The 24,792-nt window shown below is 41.5% G+C and overlaps 2 protein-coding genes across 2 annotated transcripts in view; both read right to left on the reverse strand.

Moving 5' to 3' along the window:
- Positions 1-2,234: 2,234 nt before the first annotated feature.
- On the reverse strand, positions 2,235-17,775 carry IL17D (interleukin 17D). The gene is made up of 3 exons (XM_072993693.2): positions 17,564-17,775; positions 13,066-13,361; positions 2,235-2,792 (listed from the first exon to the last, which is right to left on the reverse strand). The coding sequence occupies exons 1-3, from the start codon at positions 17,576-17,578 to the stop codon at positions 2,471-2,473; spliced, it is 633 nt and encodes a 210-aa protein (XP_072849794.2). The 5' UTR covers positions 17,579-17,775; the 3' UTR covers positions 2,235-2,470.
- A 6,216-nt stretch (positions 17,776-23,991) lies between these two features.
- The window catches only part of IFT88 (intraflagellar transport 88), a 62,936-nt gene continuing 62,135 nt past the window's right edge, over positions 23,992-24,792 (reverse strand). The window contains exon 26 of the mRNA XM_020802049.3: positions 23,992-24,257. Coding sequence (XP_020657708.3) covers positions 24,136-24,257 — 122 coding nt within the window. The 3' untranslated portion in view covers positions 23,992-24,135. The remainder of the gene's footprint in view (positions 24,258-24,792) is intronic.

Consider the following 24,792-nt stretch of genomic DNA (forward strand, 5'->3'; position numbering starts at 1 on the left):
CTGCCAGTAACAGTGTGATGTAGCTAAGTTGGTAAGAATGTGAACGTCAATCTGTGCATAAGATGTGTGGCTGCTGTACATACCCTGGTATTATCAAAATAAAACACTGCACAGGGCAATGGGGTCTCACTCTTCTTCACACTTGACATGAGGTTCACAGATGCAAATACCAGAAGGAAGTGGGAAGTGCATTTGCTGTCCAACTTACAAATTGGCCGTGAATTCCAATAGCTCAGTGGTTCCCAACCTTGAGTCCCCAGATGTTCTTGGACTAAAGCTCCCGGAAGCCTTTACTACTAGCTGTGTTAGCCAGGATTTCTAGAAGCTGTAGTCCAATAACATCTGGGAACTCAAGGTTGAGAGCCACTGCATTAGATGGTCCCTTATACAAAGCTACAATCTCAAAGTTGCTTCATGTCCTGGATCCAGATTTTGATGCAGGCAATGGGCTAAGGAAAGCAGATTTCTTTGCCCCTTGTAGCCCTCAGAAAATTCTACACAGAGGAGCAAGGGAGCCTGGTGGTTGAGGTGAGCTGAAAGGCAGTGAGAGATGTGTCCAAGGAAACTGGATGGAAGTACCTTGCAGCACAGGCATTATTCCAGGCCCTACATCCAACTTTTTAGAGAGAAAGTTCATGGAAATGTGTAGGATTTTCACATTAATTTGTGTTAATTACTTTAAAATGTGTTGTATTTCTATTGATTTCAGTGGACTGAAAGCTTCACTTACATTTGCCGAATTGCACTTCTGCATAAGTAATATGACAGCTTGTAGTCCTGTCCAATGTCGCTCAGTATATAATAAGGTATATCTTATAACCCTGCTGATCTTTCTTTATATTTAACAAATAAACAAGCCAATATTCTGCTGCCCTTCAGTAAAGGTAGAATCCTATAAACATCCCTCCTGCTCCAGTGGGCTTCCTATTGCATAACCTGTTGCTTAACCAATCTTGCAACCAGTGTGGGAATATGCATACCCTGTAGAGCCTGTTACAGCCAGGAGGATATTTACATGATTACCTTCTGCTGCACATTTAGGCAATAGACTAGTGGTCTCAGTATTTTTCCTTTATTAAAAAAAAATCTGAAACTGGATGGATTTCATGGGTAGGATATGTGCATTTTTATTTTCAGATAATCTTGTTCATATCCAAAGACCTTAAAAGATGAGAAGTGCATACTTTAATGATACAGATCTTCCCATAACCCCTGTAGTAGCAGTTTATGGCAGATATAAGGAGCAGGTGGTCCTCAAGATGCCAATGGACTACAGCACCCATCAGCTGTGTGCAGCATAGCCTATGGTACACGTTGCTGAGAGTTACTATTCAAAAATATAGAGAGAGCCACAGCTATCCATCCCTAATGCATGATATTCTTCTGGATCCTTCCCAAATCTTTGGCACTCTCCGACAGAAGACCTTATAAACTTCTCTAGTCTTTGGAGCAAGGGAACAGTATGCACCTATAGGTTTCTGGGAGTTTTAGTCCAAGAACATCTGGGGACCCAAGGTTGGGAACCACTATAGTGCTTCTAGTGCCCCAGATCAACATAATCGACCCTCTTCAAGTTCTCTGTTGTCTAGTGCTTGGAACAATAACAGTTTTAGTCAAAATAATACTCCAAAAATTATTTCCCAGAGCTCTGGAGAAGCCTTAGTAATTATTACAAATAACAGCTTTGCTTTAGAGCCAAGCCAGAAATATCTTGAGCCGTGAGCTGCTGAACTGATATCAGAAGGTTGAAAACACGTGTTTCCTAGGCCAGTTTGTGAATCTCATCCTGCTCAGCGATGAACTTTCTGTCCTATAAGACACCTCCACTGTCATGGCCCCCAGGTGACTGAACTCTGCTCTCCCTCTCCATGAACCTTCTGGCTTCAGCATTTATCTCTGTATTTTCAAAATGTACTTGTGTTGGCTGGTTCACACATGCACAAGCATCACTTGCTCATAACTGGATGACACAACTGAGTACAGCATTTGAATGCACTGAAAGAAGTGGTGTCTGGGGTATGATTATCTTTCTGTATGGCAATTTTTTCCATGATGGTGCTTTTGCACACATACTAGTTCCTGTTGTAGCACCATGCTACATATACATGTGTGAATGAGCCAGGAAATTATGGAATTAAAGCACCAAGGAAACCAATGGAACCAATCCTACCATTAGGCATAATGGTCAATTGGCTCAGGCAGCAGATACTGACAGAACAAGACAGGATAATGAGTTAGTGTTGGACAAACCTGCATATGTCACATCTGTGTCCCACTAAATAGTTTGTTGCCTTTACATGTGTGAAAAGCCATTCTCCTTACACCAGTGCTGAAATAAAATTCAACTCCCAGTCCTCTTGGCTTCTGTAGGTGCAATGGTGTGAGAAGACACCACCTTGTCCTTTGCCCCAGGCAACAAAATGTCCAGGGCTAGGTCTGGCCACTGTCGTTTTTATTACCTTTGTCTTTATCACTCTGATGCTGGCTTGTCATGATGATGATTGGCCAGCAGTTTTCCTACTTGCTTGCCGATGCTGGAATTGACTCCCTCAGCTTCTTTGTCATGTTCTGGCACACAAGTGCAGCCCACAGGGACAGTGACATAATCCTCAGTGTAAACATAGCGGCCTCCCGTGCAGGATGTGGTTCGGCGCAAGATGACAGTCGGCATAAACACCGGAGTGCTCCGAAAGTGGAAACTCTCTTCACCGTAAGCACCAGTGAGGCATCCTTTGCAGAGGCAGTAGGCTTCGGGGATGTACTTTGGATATCTTGTAGGGTCATACGAGATTCTGTGCCAAAGGGGGTGAAAAAAGACTCAGAGTTGGTGCCTTTTCTCACATAATTCGTCCCCCTTCCTCTCCTCAGCTCCTAGCTCCTAGCTCTTTACTTAATACCAGCTGGAAAAGATTATAGCAGAATGTTGACAGGACACCTCTCTAAATGTATTTTGCATCTAAATCAATTATAAGTTCTGTTTTCCTTGTTCTTAAAGATGGCAGAACGGATGTTTGTCAAATGCCACAAGAGCCCGCCTCAGGGTCAGCCCAAGATATTTTGCTGCTTGGAGCAACCACTGAGATTATGCTCCCCCCCCCCGCACCCACTTCAAAATTTATAAATCATAAGCAGACTAAACCTTACTCCAACAATGACTGTCTCTACCCAGAGTCCAGAAAAGTTATTTCTCAAGGGTCTTTTTTTCTAGTGCCAGTTAGTATTCTCTGAAAGTGAAAGGTAGGTGGGCATGGATTCCTCCTGGCACTCAAAGTTTGGAAGTTCATACTGCAGTTGGTCAAAGGCACCACTTCTTGTTTCTGTGTCTACATTATCGCTCATTATTTTTAAAATTATGTTTTGCTACTTAATTAATTCTTCTCATGGCATTTTGTTGCACAGTATGTACATATGCATGCCTTGAAAACATTTGAATCAAATCAAATATTGTTACTTTTTAAAAACACATCTTTTTATAAATACATCCAAATCCTTCCAAACAGCATAGCTGTTGTTTTCCCAGCTCTGCCTCTGCCACATCAATCCTTACAAAGGTCCCTATATTTCATTCTAGGAAGGCATTTTCCCTAGGACAGTTCTACCATATTAGCAAACTTTACCTCCTCACATTTAACCTAAATGTTAAAGCCAGCAGTGGAAAATTTTCCATAAGGACAGGATTTAAAATACTAACCTACAAGTCTGGCCTCCAGAAAATGGGAGACACGATAAAACAAATGGATCTGATCTCAGTCTTGGATCAAGTCCACCTAACCCAGAACAAATATTGGATGAGCAAGATTTACTGTCTCTTCTGTCTCAGCTTAAGGAACAGGACAAGACATAAGAGGGTGTTGCCTTCTTTTGCAGTACTGTATGCCACTTGGCTGTCTTTCCTCAACTCTTTGGAGCCATCTGTTCTGCTGGAACACACCTGCTCCCTGCTTGATGCTTAAAGTTGTTGACAGACAAACTAGACCACCTTGGTCTATTCCTGTGTGTAGGAACTATCAAACTGAGAACATATACCTCTGCTCATCTGTTTATGGTAACAGTTGGGGAATGCACACCTTGAATTAGGCAACCACATCTTTAGGTGTTTGCTATTCTGATTCCCAGATTTCTGGTACAGGTTTTGCAAATCTGGTGCCACTGTGACTAAGCAGAAGCTCTGCTCCGGGGAGACCTCCAATTTAAAATGTTCTAAGAAATTACAAGGAGAGAAAGGGTTGTTTTTCCAAAGGTCCTACTCATTCCTTACACCTCAACATTAGGACTCAGGGACACATTCAGTGCTTTGCTAACAGGCAGCATTTTGCTATCAAGATTTATACTATTTCCCTTATGCACGTGTAAATCCACAGTAAGATTCTGACCATGAAGCATAATTCCAAGCCATATGTCTAGATACACACTGTGGGGAGAAGGTTGGCGTAGAGCTTTGGCATTCCATGGATGGTTGCACTTTAAAATTACCTCTGGCCTCAGATGGAACATAAAGATGGATCCAAATTTTTCCATATGTGAGGAAGATAGACTCTCTATTGAGAAAGCTTTCCCAGATGGCACAATCAATCCTCTCATTGTCTTTGTGCAGAAGTACTACCCCACTTTAAAAACAAATACTACATGGCCATGGGTTATTAGGTCACATTGTCAATTCTTGTTATAACAAAGAATTTCTATTGTGCTATACATAATCTGTTACTTTTCCCCACTGCCTAAGTTTAAGATAAACCATCAAGGTTTATCTGAGGACGGAATATCAATCAAGGGTTCTTAAGTCGTTCCCAAGTGTGAAATCCTACATTGATTCAGTTTGCCACTTGTATCAGGCATCTTACTATTACCTTGTAGACTGATAATTGACATTATTCATAGTATGATAGCCTGTTCTGTTACTAATGAACGATTATCACTTTGTCCATGAGGCTGTATCCCCAGCTGATTATGGGACATGTATAAATATGATGGTCATAGAGTCCCAATCTTATGCTGAGTAAGTGGCTTGATCCACACAAAAAATCACACATTAAAATATAACAACTTTTTGAGCCATCACAATATTTATGTCTCTTTTGTTTGTTTTGTGTAATATGCTTGCACAGACTAACTTAGCTACTTCTTCAGAAGCTATCCTAGAAGAATGATATAAAAAATTAAAGACCATCCCATCCACTGACTCATAATCTGATACAAACTGAGAAACAATAACTGGTCAAACAAAAATGAAGTACTGAAAATGAGGACCCATTATCCACATGCAGGGTCAAACAATGTTGGAAGGGAATAAGAGCTAGTACCACAGCTAGCGTGGCCTATGAGAGCAGCCAATGACATGAAGCTGATCTGCAGTTCATAACTATACTCACTCTAGTGCATGTATACCTAAAAGCACTTTTTGGCTTTCATTACTGGCACGTAAATTTGCGTTGCAGGCAAATTTGTTTTGGAGCTTAAGCAAGTCTAGTGTTATGACTGGGAAACAAACATATAATTTATCCAACATACAAATTCATCCCTAGACAAAATATGGGCAATAAGTAAACACAAAGCCAAGTTTTAGGCCTTTGGGGGAATTTATTGTAGTCTATAACTGGAAGACAACAGTTTCAATAGAACATTTAATTTCTCAAACAGATTGGAACATCCATTCCTAAACAGTTTTTTTTTTATTTGATGGGCCTCGTTCACATAAATCTGCATTCCTAAGCATGCTTACTGTTTTGCTCCAATCCAGCCTATGTTAGCTATGAACTATGAACCAAAAGATATACTGATGGTTGCAATATGTTACAACATGACTTCTCATCAACTCAATATGTATAGAAATAGTATCTAGGATTCTAGGTAAGAAAGTGCCTTGGCCCAGAGAAAATGTTTGGATTAGGGTTAGATTCCTTTGAAAAAAAGGTCTGAGTCAACCAAAATCTTATTGAGTGTTTTATATTATTCCCAGTGAGGTCAATGGGGCTTTACTGTATTTTGGCAAGATCATGCCCCAAAGTCAGATACATATATATCTTGTTGTAATAATTACATGCAGTTAAGTTATGTATACTTGATGCCATACCTTATTAGAGCCAGGAATTAATTTTGGGAGCAGCAGGATTTGCAGCTGAATGAGGTTTCCTCCAGTCCTGTCTGGGCAATCTGATAACTGAGCCACAGTGGCTTAAAAGCACAACAGCTAAAGGGGCAGGTGGGGATGCTGAATATCAGGAAAAATCTCTTAATGGTTAGAGCAGTATGACAATGGAACCAATTACCTCAGGAAGTGGTGAGCACTCCAACACTGGAGCCGTTCTAAAGAAAATTATACAACTATCTGTCAGATCTTCTTTGACTTGGATTCCTGCATTGAGCAGGGAGGTTAGACTCAATGGCCTTTTAGACCACTTCCAACTCAATTATTTCATGATTTTTATGAGTAGGGTTCATTTCGTGCTCACTGAAGCTTGAATAATGTTTGGAAGTTGCAGGCATCTGTGTTACCTGTCTGCAACAAATTATTTTGGGGGATAATGCAGAAATAACAATGTTTTTTTTTTTTTTTAAAGGTAATGACTAGTATTATAGCTGCTTTTGTCCATCCAACAAGTATCACTTATCCTTTGCCTTTCTCCTGACTTGCAGTGGAGGGGTAGGTAAAATACTTTCTTGGGCATTTGGAGGAGACTCCTTACTTCCCCAATTTAAATCTGCTAAAGAAGCTTTTAAAATTATTGTTTCCAAAACTTTCCAAGGAACTGTGTTAGGGTACGACTACAGTACACCCTAACACAGCCAGCTTGATTCTCTGTCTCTTTTATCACTGCATTACGTTTACGTGACCACATGAAGACTCCAGGTTCTTTAGGCACCAGTGTCCACACTGGCCTTTCAATCTCATGTGATTCGATTCATACCCACAGTCCTCCTTCCCTTGATACTGTCCTCCTGCTGATCACCAACTCTCCTTTTATGGCCTTCCATCAAGCCGCTGGGATTGCTTAAAGGGTTGCATGATGGTAGGGGGGGAAAGGCAGTTTTCCAAAGTTCTCCATACATGTATAAACATATATAAATATCATGGAAACACTGCAGTCTTCTGGATTTTGATGGAGTTGTTTAGATTTTATATTGCCTTTTATCTTTTTCCCTCGTCTGTACAGCATTATCTAGCACTAAACTAATGTAGCCATGCAGTCATAAGCTGATCTAATGCTAGACTCAATTGCTTGTTTAAAAACAAATTGAAAATATACTTTGGGGTGACTAAGGAAGATGATCACAGGTTGATGTTTCCACTGTCCCAAAACACCAACTCCCAACCTATTACATCACCATAAAACCGCCCGTGTCCATACCTCTCAGGCCTTTTGTAGAACAAAACAAACAATCACAGAGGCAAAACACTGTTCAAATGCTTGCAGTTAGAGAAAAGTAGAAACCCTCAGTAGCAGAGAGAAAAGTCCAGACTGGAAAGAAAAAGGACAGGCGGATTTACATTGACCTTTATGTCTTGTGATAATTGAGAAGCACTTTGAATTCATTCATGCCAATCCCAAAGCAAACTGAGAATTTTTTTCCCAATGTAAAGGCACACTTAGTCTTTTGAAACAAGGAAAAAGAAAAGCAACAACTGCAAACAATTTTTTACAGCTTTGGTGGCAATGACTGGCAAGATGTGTTAGTGCTAACTAATTTTTTAGAAGTAATTTTTCACATTTTAAACTTGTGATCAATTATACTAAAAATGTCCCTTAACTCTTGGGTGATCGATAGCTCGTGTTTTAAGCTGTTGGTGGCATGGTCTGATTTGAGCTGGCAACTAAACGATGTGCAGGAAACCATGAACCAGCCCACTCTTCTCTGTGCCTTAATCTGGTCTTTTCTGTTCCAGTGGCAGGACTAGTTTGTTTTTAAGCTGGGCTGGAGTGACAGGGATTGGGTCATATGAACATAGGAGGGTTGCTTTAAAGGAGATCTTACCCAGCAAACAACCCTTTCAGTGTGATCCAATGTGATCCAGCTTTCTTGTCTGGTTGCACACTCAAAGGGATAGAGCAACTTTGCCTTTGAGTTACTGTATGTATATTGCAAAGAGAACAGAACTGCTGCCTTTCAGATTCATGAACTGCACATACTGATCTGTAAAAGGCAAACAGGGCTGTGTCTCAAGAGGCTATCTAGTTGCTGTTGCTATTGCTATTAACAAAATTAGACCCAATTCAATTCATACATGTTTTGTTGCTTAGTGTCAGAAGTGTATTAATCGTGATTCAAGATGACTGTAGTCTGCACAGGCTCCCTACAACTTGGATTCTGTTCAGGACGTCTGGAATCAGTCACTAAAAATACTTATTCTAGAAGAAAAATGCAAAAAGCAGCTGCCACAGTTTGGGCAACATTGGACAGGGGCCGTAGGAATGACAGTGTTAACGAGACTGTGGGAGCTTAATGTTTCAAAATGCTTGCTTGTTTCCCTTGAGATACATTAAATAAAGGAGATGTCTTAAGATCAATCTCCAAAATCCTTTAACACTTCTGAAACTCTCAGGGTCATGCTTAAGGACTACATTATATTTAATCTTAAAAAGGATGTTCTAATTCCTACAAAACTGATTAAGAGTTTACTGCATCTGGAATAATGAAGGCTTTTTTCTCCTAGATTGACGTCTTGATTTGTCTGTTTTGTATTTTGATTCTCCTGTAACATAAATCACTCACTTGAGTGATCTAGATAAATAATATCTCACACTTATGCATCCCAAACATTTCCACTATCCTCTATAATAAATATTTCCAGTAGGGGAAAACATTCTGGAATCTCAAACATATTTACTTTAAAAAAAAGTGCTACTGGAGCCAATGTTTCTTTTACTCTTGAGTAAATATTTCAAAGCTCTAATATAAATCCAGGTTGTAAACATGTTCTATATAACACAGATGCTACTGTGTATGTAGTTTAAAATACAGGGATTTACCAGCAGGATTACAATGGCAGAATTAATGTCTATGTATATTTCTGTTTAATAGTGCGATGCTTTGCATATCTGCTATCTTTGTAAATGCTGAAGATGGAGAATTCAGAAGATACCATTTTTTGGCTACTCTAAATGATCATTTCAGCATGAGAACAATACATAGTGACTTTGTTCCTTCATCAGGATAGCTGGGGGGAGGCAATAAGCTACTTTGCACCCTCTAGAAGATCATTTATTATTTATTAAATGTATACCTTGCATTTCCACTCAAGGCAGTTTACAAACTTCACAAAAGAATAAAAACAGCAGCTAGCACTATTCTTCACCACTGGCCATGTTGGCTATGGCTGATTAGAGCTGTAGAGCAATATCTACCGAGCTCCCAGATGTTCTTGGACTACAACTCCCAGAAATCCTGGCCAGAACAGCTAGTGGTGAAGGCTTCCGGAGGTTTTAGTCCAAGAACATCTGGGGATGGGAACAACTGACGGAAGAGTCACAACTTGCTGACTTCTGCCTCTGAGCTACCCTTTTTCTTCTTCTTCAGTGTTAATTTCCTATTTGAAGGCAGTATTTAACATACAAACCTGATTTCAGAAGAACAATCCCCTCCATTTGTATAGTTTGATAGAATATATCTCCAAGAGAACTGAACCATCTTCCTCTCTCAGTGTTAAATGACAAAATTATCCACAACTCATTACTTTCCCTAGTACTGTACTAAGGGATAACACTGCTACTGTTGGAAATTAACAAAATAACCACCTTTACCATTAGCCTCCTTGCTATAACACCCAGTCCTTTATTTAAATTTATTTAAAATATTTTTACCCCACCTTTCTCCTTATAAAGACCCATTAGGGTAGAAGAGAAGGAGTCTGCCATTCATTTAATGATTAAACAAGAGTCTTATGCCACCCAGACAGGCGCAGGACTCCATCTGCTGCTTCCACCTCTGAATGCCATGTTGAGTTAACTCCGAAAGTGGCACTCAAGCAATTATGGGAAATATGGCTGGAAGCCACTCACACTTCCTATGCAGCAGCTAGTACTGTACTGTACTTCGCCTTGCTAAGTGAAGGTGACACGGCACAGAAGTAGCAAGTAGGGTTCTGTGATGCTCACTTGGTGGTTCAAATCAGTTAAAACCCAGAATAAACAACCCCCACCCCACTCAGTTAACCTTCTATTAAAGCATGTGCTAAAGATAATATAACAGCATTACAAGCAATAAAAACTTGGCTATCCAAGCAGGCCTTCCCTCCAGTCAATTAAGTGATTTTCACCCTTATCTCTTTCTTTTCTTTGTCCTTATGGTATGCCATCTTGGTAATGTCTTGGTTGTAATCAATTGCTATAATTGTAATTTTAATTGTAATTTTAAGGTGTTACATATGTTATATTGCTGTGTTTTATTTGTAAGCTGCTCTGAGTAGACACTGTCTAGAGGGGTGGGGTAAAAATCTAATAAATAAATAAATAAATAAATAAATAAATAAATAAATAAATAAATAAATAAATAAATAAATAAATAAATAAATAAATTAGAAGACGCATTGTGGAGTCAAACTCCAGACCTGTAGCAGCCAGGTACCCAATTTGCTGAGCTATCAAGACAACTTTTAATACTACTGGTAATGCTAATATTAATATTAGCCACCGGCAAAAATTATACATTACATGGAGCTTCGAGAAAGGGTCTTTTCTGTTGTGGCACCTTGATTGTGGAACATTCTTCCCTTGGTGGTTCAGTTGGGACTGACAGTGACCTTATCACAACATCAAGTTATAATGTTGCTCCTTGAAGGCTTTGGCTCTAATGATAGGTTGTTAAATTCCGAACAGTGAACTATAGAGTAGGGTATGAAGTCTATAGTTAATATAAAATTCCAAATGATTTTTAACTTGCTGACATTGTTTTATATGTTTTAAACTATTTTAAATAGCTTTTGAAACAAATCATTGCATCAGCAGAGCTGAAAAGGATTCTGCCCAAGCCTTCTAAATAAATAAAACTCTTTTCCTGTGAGATGCATTATTATCTATTCTAAAAGCACAATTTCAGACTTGGGCCTCTCAGCATTTTTATGATGCTTGTGTCCTCTAGATGTGCAGAACATAGCCCTAAGGACTCCATAAGGCCAGGAGTTGCAATAAAGTGTATCCATTAGAGAGGTAACACACGCTGTTCCTGGGCTGGAAGTCCAAAGGCTTAGGTCAGACCTGGCCCATCATGATTATCCCACATGTGGAGTTCAACAGCTGCCTTGAATCTTTCCTATGAAACACTCCAGTTGCTTGAGTTAGGAATCCAGACACATAAATGAGAAGTTGTACACAAAAAGCAGTGATAAACGACTGTGTATCAGACTAGAGTAGGTGTCCAGGCAGAAGTGTTCAGGCCTGGATTTATGCATCATGATTCATAATCTGGAATCGAAATAGATCAGGCCAATGACATCTGGAGATGATATCACTAGGAGATCTGGCAAACTAGTCAACAAGGAGATAAAAAGCGATAGGAAGGGGGCCACGTGGAAGGGAAACCAGCAAAGACCGGAGCAGGACTTTTGGGCACACACAGATGAACTGCAAAGAGCATGTGCTGTAAAACAAAGCATGTCTGTTTCCACAGGTGGACCAGACAAAGGCATCAGGTTGGTATATCAACAGACATCTTGGGTGACAAAATGTTTCAGGAAGGTCTGATCCATTAGAATACAGGATAAACATCTGGGCTATGCTCTTTGGATGTTGGGAGCTTACATTCTTTTGCCAGACACCCAACAAAATCCTGTTGCATTAAGCTATGTAAGCATAACCTGGATCTGGCATGAGAAATATCTAATTTAATCAAATTGAAAGCTTACTATATCTCCCCCACCCCCTCAGGTGCTAAGACTCACTAGGGTTCCCTTTTACTCATGGGAAGCCTTGGGAACGGGAAGGGGAAACCCTTTAATAATCAAAAATCACTATGGGGACATCTCATCCTGCCCATGGCGATCTGGCAGCATATTTTGACTATAAAAGGCTTCTTTCTCCCTTCCCTGAGGTTTCCCCAGGGCAAAAGGGAACCCCAAGGAGCCTCAGGACCCAAAAGCGCTGATAGGAAGATTTCCATTTATATTAAATATGTTTCTGATTTTTCTGGCTACATTTATATATGAATGAGGTCACAGTTTTTAGCAGATAACACAATTATGCCAACTTTACATGACTTTTGGTGGTGGTGAAATATTGTGCACTGTTGTAGTCGTGCAAAGTATATTTTGGAAATGTCCATATATGTGGAGCTTCTGCACAGAGTTAATTAATCTTCCATGTAAATACTATTTTTAAATATATGCATTTATTTTAAAAAATACTCTACTAAGAAAGCCATAATTTTTGTTTCAATGTTCTTGTTGGTTTTAAGCAAAGCCAAACAGAAATTAAGCCACAAAGCAAATGTCCCATAGTGGTCATTAAAAACACAATATTTGCATTTCCTGTGCAAAGTACGTAATGTAAACACGAAGGTTACGATTCACTCACTACATTCATAGAACAAGTACTCATCATTCCCAATGTAGAAACCATCTCAATTTGAATGCATTTCTTTCAAACTTTGTTTTTGTTGTTCTGATATATTTAAAACAGCACCTTTCCAAATTTAAAAGTTATGCTAAAAATAGAATAGGTGTGTAAAAAAATTTTGGGGAAGAGGCTGGGACACACACGTCTTCCTGGAACACCCACATTGCTTTTTTATTCTGTTTTTTAACCATAAAGCTCTTGTAGTTAGTATATTAGAAAAGGAATCAGCTAGACTACACATCTCATAGTGGGGCCCTAATGAAAAACATGGTACTATGTGAGCTACAAGGATAACTCAAGTCTCCACTCTAGCCTAAGGCCAACGGTTCTAAGACTAGAACAGCAATGAAAAGCGTGTAGCGTTTGAACTGTTGATCATGTTTAACAAAGATTATGTGTGTGACTTTCTAATTCTTACTTCAACCTTTAGAGTTACTGACCTGGGGAGGAAAGATAACACAACTAAATAAAGCATTTCAAGGTTTTAAAGAACAAAAAAGCTGCACTGAGTTCAAGTTACCTATATGACCAAGGGGAGACACTGCTGAGATTGATGGGGAGTCGATACTTCTTGTCATTAGTTGGCCTCCCTCCTGTTGGGCAACTTATATTGTGATCTCTTTCCTGAGGCTCCAGCTGCAGGGTGTGGTGGAAGGCACTGAGCATCCCTGCGGTAAGTCTTCCATACAGCTGTTCCAGGAGCTCCTCAGGTCGGTCAGCACAAGCTCGAGTCCTCATGGGGCGCTTGCTTACCTTGACAGCCTCAAATCCAGGGAAAGGCAGCCAACATAGGAGAAGGCAAGCTAACATCCACACCTGTAACGGAGCAGAAGACAATATCGATAAGGTGCTCACTTCTAAAACATGTGCCTTCATCTAGTTCAGCATTTGCACTGAACTGTTAAAGTACTAGTGCACTTGATAGAAATTTCCACCGACATTTCACTCCAGCCCTGCACTGAAAAAAACACAATTCAAATTAAATAACAAATAACTGCTGCTCTTTCATGACACTCTCGGATGTGCTGCCTGGAGCATCCACCTCACTCTACTTAATGGTAGGACTGGCTCTGCTGGTAGTCTATGGCTTCTGACGGTCTTTCAGGTTTTCCAGGTGTTTTTAGTTCCTTGTAACATCTTCAGTGCTGTTAGCTATGCTGTTTCCTCTTTTCATATTATAATGTTGCTAGTTTCAGTTAGTCTTGTACTGTGGTTGGTTTTATTCTGTAGGGTTCGTAGTGCTTTTACAGTTTTCAGCTTTGATGGTTAACTTAATCGGATGGTGTTTACATTATGTAAATAATTAAAACATTTTTCTTTAAAAAGACATACTCACACTTGTAGGACACTCACTTGAACAGAGTTTCAGTCCTCAAATGCAAAATGCTTATGTTTTTATGCATTTAAAAATTATAATATTATAATCAACTCCAGAATTACTTTAAAAATAAAGGGCAGAATATATATAATATATAATAATTCTGCGAAGCAACCAACATGAACCTGACACAACTCCGGGAGGCAGTAGAAGACAGGAGGGCCTGGCGTGCTCTGGTCCATGGGGTCACGAAGAGTCGGACACGACTAAACGACTAAACACACACACACACACAATAATTCTGGGGCAGATTATAGCAATATAATTTTTAAATCACTGCAATATAATTTTTAAATCACTGCAATAAAAGCAAACATTGAAAAGACCATATACTATGTCAAAGGAGTATGGACTTCTCCATACACTCTCCAAACGATGAAAGCTACCTTATCAGTGGTTCTTCACCTTGGGTTACTTAGGTGTTTTTGAACTGCAACTCCCAGAAACCCCAGCCAGCTCAGCTGGTGGTGAAGGCTTCTGGGAGTTGCAGTCCAAAAGCACCTGAGTAACCCAAGGTTAAGAACCACTGCCTTAGATTACTGGTGCACCTAGTCTAGTATTCTTCACTCCAGCAAGTGAAGCAGAATTATTTACAGTCTGTAAGAAGTCCCTGGAATTCTCCAACTGTCTCCCATTTAAGTACTAAACTAGTCTGACCCTGCTTAGCTTCCAAACTAGAAGAGAACACCAAGTTCAAAGCTCTATTGCAGGACAACTTACTTCCTTTCGGAGATTCAGGTGTCCAAAGTGGAGGAGGATCGTGAATCCCTAGAAGTACAGTCTGAGGCTGTGGGTTGATTGTTGTTGTTGTTTATGTTATGCTATATCTATGCTTTAAATATCCTGTTTGAATATAAACCGCCCAGAATAGTGCTATGCACTAATGGGGTGGTATAGAAGTACCACAGACAGACAGACAGACAGACAGACAGACAGACAGACAGACAGGGATGGATGGATGGATGGATGGATGGATGGATGGATGGATGGATGGATGGATGGATGGAGTCCCATAGGAGAAAATCAGGCTCCTATTGCTAGTCTCAAGACAGATAGTAGATTCAGTGGCTGAAATCCTGAAGTGCAGTCCTGTATGAACGATGGAATTTATGTCAGCAGCAACAAATTGCCACTGATTAAAGGCTGCCTTCAGGGATTTCATGGTGCATGCAACTTCATCCCACTGTGTATGAATTTTAGGCTTGCACCCTAAAATTGCCTTTAATCAGCAGCTAATTGCCACTGCTGATGACACTATCTCTGTCACACATGTGATTTCAGCCATTGAATCAATTGTGAAGCAACAAATCAGCACTTACATAAACCCCACTGAGAGAAAAAGTCTACTCTCCTTCGGGACTTGCAGCAGGATACCACTGGTATCCTTTATGTTTTTGATCCCCACTGCCCAAAGTATGGAAGACACAGACTCAGTCAGGCTCAACAAGCCCCGTTGGCTTTGCTGGTAAGTATGAGGACATTTCCCCTTCTTAAAAGATGATGCTGTAAAGGTGCTACATTCAATATGCCAGCAAGTTTGGAAAACTCAAGTGACCAGAGGATTGGAAAAGATCAGTCTACATCCCAATCCCAAAGAAGGGCAGTGCCAAAGAATGCTCCAACTACCATACAATTGCACTCATTTCACACGCTAGCAAGGTTATGCTCAAAATCCCACAAGGTAGGCTTCAGCAGTATGTGGACTGAGAACTCCCAGAAGTAGAAGCTGTATTTCGAAGGGGCAGAGGAACTAGAGACCAAATTGCTAACATGCGCTGGATGATGGAGAAAGCCAGAGAGTTTCAGGAAAACATCTATTTCTGCTTCATTAATTACGCAAAAGCCTTTGACTGTGTGGACCATGGCAAATGTTTAAAGAAATGAGAGTGCCTGACCACCTTATCTATCTCCTGAGAAATCTATATGAGGGAGAACAACAATTAGAACTGGGTATGGAACAACTGATTGGTTCAAAATTGGGAAAGGAGTATGACAAGGCTGTATATTGTCTCCCTGCTTATTTAACTTATATGCAGAATACATCATGTGGAAGGCTGGACTGGATTAATCCCAAACCGGAAATAAGATTGCCGGAAGAAATATCAACAGCCTCTGATATGCAGATGATACCACTCTGATGGCAGAAAGTGAGGAAGAATTAAATAACCTCTTAATGAGGGTGAAAGAGGAGAGCACAAAAAATGGTCTGATGCTCAACATAAAAACAAACAAAACGGTCTGACGCTCAACATAAGAAAAAAACCTTAACATTAAGGCCACTGGTCCCATCACCTCTTGGCGAATCTAAGGGGAACATACGGAGGTAGTGACAGATTTTACTTTCTTGGGCTCCATGATCACTGCAGATGGTGACAGCAGCCACGAAATTAAAAGACGCTTGCTTCTTGGGAAGAAAGCAATGACAAACCTAGACAGCATCTTAAAAAGCAGAGACATCACCTTGCCAACAAAAGTCCACATAGTAAAAGCTACGGTTTTTCCTGTAGTGATGTATGGAAGTGAGAGCTGGACCATAAAGAAGGCTGACCGCCGAAGAGTTGATGCTTTTGAATTGTGGTGCTGAAGGAGACTCTTAAGAGTCCCCTGGACTGTAAGGACAACAAACCTATCCATTCTAAAGGAAATCAACCCTGAGTGCTCACTGGAAGGACAGATCTTCAAGCTGAGGCTCCAATACTTTTGCCATTTCGTGAAAAGAGAAGACTTCCTGGAAAAGATGCTGATGTTGGGAACGTGTGAAGGCAAGAGGAGAAGGTGACGACAGAGGACGAGATGGTTGGACAGTGTCATCGAAGCTACCAACGTGAATTTGACTAAACTCCGGGAGGCAGTGAAAGACAGGAGGGCTTGCCCTGCTCTGGTCCACGGGGTCACAAAGAGTCGGACACGACTTAAGGACAAACAACAAATGAGGACCTTTGCCTCAAAACGTTCTTGGCTGGAACAGGTGTCCTCAGCAGTTTATTCTTGAGTAGGGCTGGATCCAAATTCACCGGGCAGCTCCAGCACCCTCTACGCGCTGCCTGTCTGTTTTACTGGCTCGGGGATGACGAGAGCTGTAGTCCAAAAGTGAAAGTGCCCAAGTTCAACCGTTTCAATAAGCACAGGCAGGCGTCCGGCTTTCCACAAGCGCAACACTGAGCTCGCCCACGTAGCGTCCGCGCAGCTTCACTCACGCTTTCCTCTCTGGTAGCGAGCGGGTCTGCGCGCATCCTCGCGTCGCGCGTCTCTCGGCAAACCGGAGGAAAGGCCCTCCGCGGGCACTCTCCGGCCACTGAGCGAGGCTGGTTTTCAGGCTCCCCTACCGACGTGCGCCCGGCCAGTTCGCATGCCCGAGGTTAGGGCGCTCGCACACGCATCCCCCCCCCACACACACACCCTGAATATCCCAGCGTTTCTCGCTTCTTCGCCCAACGCCCTAGCACGGAGGAGAGACCCGCCAAGTTTTCGGAGCTCCGCGCCAAAGCGCGTCTCTCGGCGCCCCTGCCCCGCAGCACACGCCAGGCGAGCGGGAGAGAAGGCAGCCCTGGCCGGAGGGACCGCCCGCCCGCCTGCCTGCCAGCCCCTCCTCGTCGCCGTGGCGGCCCCGGCTGCCCCTCGTCCCCCGTCCCGCCCTTACCTGAGCCGGCTGCATGGCGGCGGAGATAGGTCGGCGAGAACCAGAGCGGAGGAGCCGAAGGGCAGCGGTGGCTCCTTCAGCACTTGAGGTCTTCGCCTCTCTCGCGGCGGAGGAAGCGAGTGGGGGGGGGGGCAAAGTTGGAAGCGTGCCCCGCTTCTCCCGGCGTCGCCCCTCCGGCCCGCCGGGGACCAAAACCGTGTTCCGGACTGGCCTCAGCGGCGGTCGCTATTTCTCCAAGCGCTTCCTTGGCTGAGGTGTGACTTGAGGGGTTGGGGAGGAGGCGAGGCGAGGCCGCGGGAATCCAGGGCAGCAGGTGAAATGTGTTGGTGAAAATAAAACGCGCGCGCGTGCGGGGAGGGGGGGCGGCCTAGTGTGGAGCAGCGTGGTGTGGTGGATGGAGTGGCCCGAATAGGAACTGGGTTCGAATCCTCACTCAGCCATGGGCGCTCACTTGTGGCGCGGGGAGAACAGAACTGGTAAAACCAGCCTATAAATATCTCACTTTACTTGAAAGCACCATTAAGGTCGCAATAAATCGATTCAAAGTTGAGGCCACGAAACAAGAGCGAAGCAGGCCACGCCAGAACCCCCTGAGCCAGTTCTTGTGATTGGGGTGGATTTTTTACGCTCGAGATTCTCGGAAGCCACCAAACCAAACATACGGCTTGCATTCTTACGTGCGGACTGTCACCCTTGAAACACTGTCCCAGGTTTTGTGCTTCGATGGGACAAAGCGTAGGTCTTGTTTTTTCTATTATCATTTACGCACTGATTTTTTTAAAATAACCACAACCACATTCCTTACAGTAGCCAAACGCCTGTTGCTAAGCACAATAAATTGCTCTAGAGTAGGCCCACTGAATCAATAAGGATCTAGTGAATCAACTCCTCCATAAATTCCATTGATTCATATGAGCCTACTCTAGCTGCCACTTACTTCAGCATAGTGGATTTTTAATCCACAAAAGCTTGCATTAATTGATTTTTAGTGGTCTAATAAATGCCACATTCTCCTACATTTATATTATGTAATGACCACATGGGTTCCTTTTGGGTTTTCTAAAATCCCCATTGATTCAGTGGGTCTAACTCTAGTGCTATTTACTGTGCCAAACAGTGGAATTTTGGGCAGTATGTCATCACATAGTGCAAAAGTCCCCTTGTGGATTTTCATGGTTTTGTATGGAAATATCCTTCCACTACAATCATAACCAAAACCCCTGTGACATCTTCTATGATTAACAAATTGCTTCTAAACTGTCAGGGTAAAAGCATGATGGCTCCTGTATCTTTCCATTTAAAGATAAATTTCTCAGGTCACTTTTCAATAGGGCCTAACTGCACACCTGTTTCTTCACTGGTGGTACAACTGCAAATGGAGCAAAATGTGGTGGAGGAAATGTTAGATATAAAAGCCAGGAGGTTTTCTCTCTTGGATTCATAGCAGCTCCTGAGAATGTTGTACTCATGATGTTTTATGACAAGCCCATGGACCTGGTTGGGAACTGTAATTGGATAGTTGCATTTGTGGGCTCCAGGTTAAATCTGTGTTTCAACTTGTTTTTGCGCCATGGCAGTAACATGGACTGAAGTTGTCATTCTTTTTGTTGTTTCGGTCATGTCTCTCAGTAAGGACTTGAGCTATGACTTTATGGTGAATTTTGCATAGTAATACAATGTGAGCATCCATTACAATTGTACCATAGCAAGCTTATACCAAGAATGTTTCCTGTTACACCTAAAAAGGCACCATTAAGGGGAAATGGTTGGGGTACCATTGCTCCCAGTTTTAGACAAATACTACCCCTGAAACCTAAAAGCACTAATTAAGTAGCTGAGAGCAGCATCATAGACTCCAAAGACTCCCACACTGCTCCGTCACAATTGGATGCCCAGTATTTGCTCTGTGCCCTACGGCTGAGGCATCTTATACTGTAATCCCTGCAGCAGCAACAGAGATGAGTACAGTATAAGTACTGTAGATGTCATAGGGAGCCCGCTGAAGATGGGCACTCTGGATTTCTCTCAGTTATAGCAGCAAGGGATGCCCTAAAAGGTATATTACTTTTAATACAATTGAATATTTTACACACACTCTACCCGCAAACTGTCTGTGGTCCCAAGTGACTAGCTATCATTGCTGAGATTATTCTTTGAGGTGGTGATTTTCATTTCTATGGGGGTGTCACTTGAAAACGCTCTAACATGAGGAGACATATTTTCATAACTGATGAAGCTCCCTTCTACTAAAGCTCCCTTCTACTAAATTATAACATTTGATTCATTTGGCCAGCAATGCCAATTATGGTTGTAGTAGTTTTTTTCGGGCTGTTTGGCCATGTTCTGGAGGTTTTTCTTCCTAACGTTTCGCCAGTCTCTGTGGCCAGCATCTTCAGAGGACAGGAGTCAGAACTCTGTGCTCTGGTGAAGTTTTGTGGGATAGTTGAGTACTTACAGCTGTGGGATCTGTCTGTGTTCTAACTCCTGTCCTCTGAAGATGTTGGCCACAGAGACTGGCAAAACGTTAGGAATACGGCCAAACAACCTGAAAAACGGTTGTTGTGGGTTTTTCGGGCTCTTTGGCTGTGTTCTGAAAGTTATGCTTCCTAATGTTTCACCAGTCTCTGTGGCCGGCATCTTCAGAGGACAGCACTCTGTGGTGTGGTGCAGTTTGTTTGGGAATTGAGTATTTATGGCTGTGAGACCAGCTTTTGTCCTTTTCAGGACATGGGTGATTATGGTGATCAGTGTGTTTTTATTGTGGGTGTATTGTTGTGATAAGGAGGAAAGATTATCTGTCACTGTGATTGATGGGTGTCGTTAGCTGATCTATTGTGTGTAGTGATCACTGGTCCTTGTGGCTGGCTAAAGTTCGTTGACCTTTTGCACGCTGCATTTTTCAGTGCTGGGAGCCAAGTTTTGCTGAATTTCAAACTTTCTTCTTTCTTGTTGAAGTTCTGCTGATGCTTGTGGATTTCAATGGCTTCCCTGTGCAGTCTAATGTAGTGATTGCTGGTGCAAAAGGTCAACGAACTCTACACAGCGTGCAAAAGGTCAACGAACTCTACCCAGCTACAAGGACTGGTGATCACTACACACAATAGACCAGCTAACGATACCCATCAATCACAATGACAGATAATCTTTCCTCCTTATCACAACAATACACCCACAACAAAAACACACTGATCACCATAATCACCCATGTCCTGAAAAGGACAAAAACTGATCTCACAGCCATAAATACTCATCTCCCAAACAAACTGCACCACACCACAGAGTACTGTCCTCTGAAGATGCTGGCCACAGAGACTGGTGAAATGTTAGGAAGAACAACTTTCAGAACACGACCAAAGAGCCCAAAAAACCCACAACAACCATTAGATCCCGGCTGTGAAAGCCCTCGCGAAAACCTTAACCTATAACAATCATTGGATCCCTACTGTGAAAGCATTCGAGAATACAATGCCAATTATGACAAGCAGGAGTCCTCCAAGGACTAAGAAAAGTATCTTCCCAACAACAGCCTATACATGTCTTCTGCTGAATGTCTGATTTGCCCCTAGATCTATTTAATTAGGAAGCATGATACCTGCATCGATAAACTAATCATAAATAATCTTGCTGCCCTTTGGTTTCCAGTTTATAATGTCAACTTTGTTTCTGTAAACTAGGCAAGGAAAAAGGCAGTATTGTTCTTGGGTATACTTTGTTCCCCATTTTTAAAATCTCATGTGTTCATGCACTGAAATGGACAGAACAGAAGCTTCAGTTTGTTCTTGTTCAAAACATTATATTTGTGAATCAGCATTAGCTAGCAAGAACATGGATTATTTAAACAAAAGGATGGTATTTAGGTTTTCCTGCATAGCGTACTTAAAAATTGGTGCCTTTTACAAATAAGTATGACAGAAATGCAGAAAGGAAAACAAGGGGCCTCTACCAAGCTGAAAGGGTTTTTGTTACGTACAGGAGAAGCAAACGCATAATTTATGATTCCCCAAAGATTTGTTGAGCTGGGTCTGACTCAACTGCGTTTTTCTGCTATAGCTAAAGACCTGCTTTAATGTGCCAAGGAAAAAAATGTGTAGAGGTTTCCATAATATGTCAACAAAGCTAACTGGAAACAGCAAAATGCCACCTTCAAATCAATTATGCCCCTTCTATTAAAATCTATAATTTCTGATATCTGTAAAACAGTAATTCACATAGTGACATCCATAATCTTGGTGCATGTGAATCATATAACAATTGGAACCCGAGAACTAAAAACATCAACACGTTTTTGTGAGATGCTCCACAGGAGGCATGGATTATGTCATCGTTATCTCACATTTATGAAGACAATTATGGCACAGACTACTCGATAGGTATGGGAAGGAGTATGGAAAGTTAAACTATTAAGAGGAGCAGTCTGCTTGGTCAAAACAAATTGGAAAGGGCTTTTTTTCAATGAGTAAATTGTTCAAATATGATGATCTGACTGAACCGCTACAGACATCAGGGTAACAGGATTATCAAATATGAAGTAGGATTATTCACTTTATCACGTAAAAAAAGCTGTTGAGTTTCCAAGTACTGTATCATCATGTAATAATCAAATAGTTTTAAAGCCCTAATGTTAAGACAACATTATAATTGCAGACATTATATTGTTTCCTGTGCCCATAACCTAAAAGGGAGCCCTTCCCCATCTAGTGTCCTCCAGATGTTTTTGACGACTGTTGCCCTCAGCCTTAGCCTAAATGGGAGCCAGACTGCAACAAGTCATGGAAAACTACAAGTGATTCTGCCAGATCCATATCTTCCTAAAAGATCCAGAAAAGCCTTCTCTTGATTGATCACAAAGCTATATGTAGTTTATTCTATTAATAACAAAATGTGTGTGTGTTTAGTCGTTTAGTCGTGTCCGACTCTTCGTGACCCCATGGACCAGAGCACGCCAGGCCCTCCTGTCTTCCACTGCCTCCCGGAGTTGTGTCAGGTTCATGTTGGTTGCTTCGCAGACACTGTCCAGCCATCTCATCCTCGGTCGTCCCCTTCTCCTCTTGCCATCACACCTTCCTAACATCAAGGTTTTTTCCAAGGACTCTTTTCTTCTCATGAGATGGCCAAAGTACTGGAGCCTCAGCTTCAGGATCTGTCCTTCAAGTGAGCATTCAGGGTTGATTTCCTTTAGAACTGATAGGTTTGTTCTCCTTGCAGTCCAGGGGATTCTCAAGAGCCTCCTCCAGCACCACAATTCAAAGGCATCAATTCTTCGGCGGTCTGCTTTCTTTATGGTCCAGCTCTCACTTCCATACATCACGACAGGAAAAACCATAGCTTTGACTATTCGGACTTTTGTTGGCAAGGTGATGTCTCTGCTTTTCAAGATGCTGTCCAGATTTGTCATCGCTTTCCTCCCAAGAAGAAGGCGCCTTTTAATTTCAGGGCTGCTGTCTCCATCTGCAGTGATCATGGAGCCCAGGAAGATAAAATTTGACACTGCCTCCATATCTTCCCCTTCTATTTCCCAGGAGGTGATGGGACCAGTGGCCATGATCTTAGTTTTTTTGATGTTGAGTTTCAGACCGTTTTTTGCACTCTCCTCTTTCACTCTCATTACAAGGTTCTTTAATTCCTCCTCACTTTCTGCCATCAGAGTGGTATCATCTGCATATCGGAGGTTGTTGATATTTCTTCCGGCAATCTTAATTCCGGCTTGGGTTTCTTCCAGTCCAGCCTTCCGCATGATGTATTCTGCATATAAGTTAAATAAGCTGGGGGACAATATACAGCCTTGCCGTACTCCTTTCCCAATTTTGAACCACTCAGTTGTTCCATGACCAGTTCTAACTGTTGCTTCCTGTCCCACATATAGGTTTCTCAGGAGACAGATAAAGTGGTCAGGCACTCCCATTTCTTTAAGAACTTGCCATAGTTTGCTGTGGTCCACACAGTCAAAGGCTTTCGCATAGTCAATGAAGCAGAAGTAGATATTTTTCTGGAACTCTCTGGCTTTCTCCATAATCCAGCGCAAGTTAGCAATTTACAAAATAGTAAAGTCTATTTCTTGTGGCTTTATATGTAAGTGTGCATGACCACAGTTTCCAATATACATGATTTGCTCTCGACACCTATGCAAAGATCTTATTTCTAGGAACAAAAGCAGTCATGGGACTGATTTTCAGTGACACCATTTTAAGCAACTGACTAGAAACAAGCTCCTACTCAAATGATGATGATGTGAGTAATTTCTTACCACTAATAATGGTGATAAGTAACTACATCTCCAAATCTGTGACATGCACAATGTTTAGGTTCCAAGGGTTTAGTGATAATTGCACCATCACAGCCATTTAAGGATCTTTGGCACAAAAGAATGTGAAATGATGTAAAAATTGAGACTGCTGCTATTAGTAAGATCTATAGGCAAGACTGTAAGCTATTAATATAAAAACAATTTATTTAAAATCCACACTTCATATACATGTTACTAAAATAAATACAGGAATTCTCATAACTGTATCAAAAGCTATTTGAAACATTTGCTTTCTTTTTCTTCTAAAATTACTAAACTGGACTTCAAGTTATTCTGGAAGCAAATCATCTCCCAGTTCTTCATCAGCAAATTCGTCTTCATCCATTTTTTTCCTTAGTGCAGTTTTTGGTCTCTCGACCTGTGGTCCAAGGGGGTCAACATAGGAAGCATCTAGTTTTAAAAAGGAAAGGTGGAGGAACAAAACCATCAGTTCTTCCAACAGCAGCAGCATTCTCTAATATTAACTATTACAAGAGACTAAATTAATATTTTACAATCACCATTGATCATACTCTCTACCACAAACAATACCACAAACTGCCAAACTGCAGAGGCCTATTATCCCACTTTTTCTTCTACATTCAGCATAGAATTCCATCCAATCTTGCACCTTTGCTTCATTTCTATTACTAAACCCTGTTGCTATAAATGTTTACATATGGTACACCGTGCAATCTGTAATTGAACTGACATGAATACTGTATATTCTTTATAGCTCTGTGGTGCAAGTAAGGCTTCTATCATATCCATGTTTACACAGAAATAAGTATAAATTGCATGTTTTATACAAAGACAGCATGCATAAGATTGCAGCCATTACTACATGATTACTCAAAACCCGCTGTAAGTCAGTGTAACTTAATTCTAAGTAAATATGCACTGTAAGTATTCTTGGCCCTTGTTCTGAATATGTATATTAGACATG

This window comes from Pogona vitticeps, chromosome 3 (assembly GCF_051106095.1).
Source record: "Pogona vitticeps strain Pit_001003342236 chromosome 3, PviZW2.1, whole genome shotgun sequence".
In the NCBI taxonomy this organism is placed as follows: Eukaryota; Metazoa; Chordata; class Lepidosauria; order Squamata; family Agamidae; genus Pogona; species Pogona vitticeps.